The following is a 781-nucleotide window of genomic DNA, read 5'->3' on the forward strand; positions in this document are numbered from 1 at the left end:
CTCAATGCCTCTGTTTATGACTCTGGCCTGGATGTACTCGGTGGCCATCATCATCAAGGGTGTAGTGTACGAGAAGGAAGCCCGGCTCAAGGAGACCATGAGGATTATGGGCCTGGATAACGGTATATTGTGGCTGAGCTGGTTCATCAGTAGTCTGATCCCGCTGCTCATCAGCGCCGCCCTGCTGGTGCTCATCCTGAAGGTGTGTATTGTCTAGGTCTGATATAAAAAATATAACCCTAACCGCTATTTAACACGGTTTTGCTATGTTTTGCTCAGATGGGGAATCTGCTGCCGTACAGCGATCCTGGCGTCGTCTACTTGTTCCTGACCTCGTTTGCGGTCGTGACCATCATGCAGTGTTTCTTGATCAGCACGCTCTTCTCCCGCGCTAACCTCGCCGCGGCCTGCGGGGGCATCATATACTTCACCCTTTACCTTCCCTATGTGCTGTGCGTGGCCTGGCAGGACTACGTCGGCTTTGGAGCCAAAGTTGTAGTGGTGAGTGCCGACTGTCATCCGCTTTGCCTTTTGCAATTACCCAGCGCCATGGGTTTCTCAATATTTTAGATGCTGCGGACCTCCCAAATATAATCATTCTCATGCGAGCCATCTACGTAGTTTGTATAGTGTTATAAAGACCCAATTTGTACTGTAAAAAAAGGTATAATGTAAAATGTTAAATATTGTAGATACTGTAGATGTATTATGTATTGATTTATTTAATCAAATTTGTTTAATATTAGTTAAAATTATATTATTATTATACTTTTTGATTTTG

At 44.6% G+C, this 781-nt stretch overlaps 1 protein-coding gene across 1 annotated transcript in view; it reads left to right on the forward strand.

Moving 5' to 3' along the window:
- Nucleotides 1-781, forward strand: part of LOC122358224 (phospholipid-transporting ATPase ABCA1-like) — an 11,751-nt gene that overhangs the window by 4,601 nt on the left and 6,369 nt on the right. Inside the window, 2 exon segments of the mRNA XM_043258007.1 lie at nucleotides 1-202; nucleotides 280-501. The exon segment at nucleotides 1-202 is cut by the window's left edge and continues 3 nt beyond it. Of these exon segments, the coding sequence (XP_043113942.1) occupies nucleotides 1-202; nucleotides 280-501 (424 nt within the window).

Source organism: Puntigrus tetrazona, chromosome 14 (assembly GCF_018831695.1).
Source record: "Puntigrus tetrazona isolate hp1 chromosome 14, ASM1883169v1, whole genome shotgun sequence".
Lineage (NCBI taxonomy): Eukaryota > Metazoa > Chordata > Actinopteri > Cypriniformes > Cyprinidae > Puntigrus > Puntigrus tetrazona.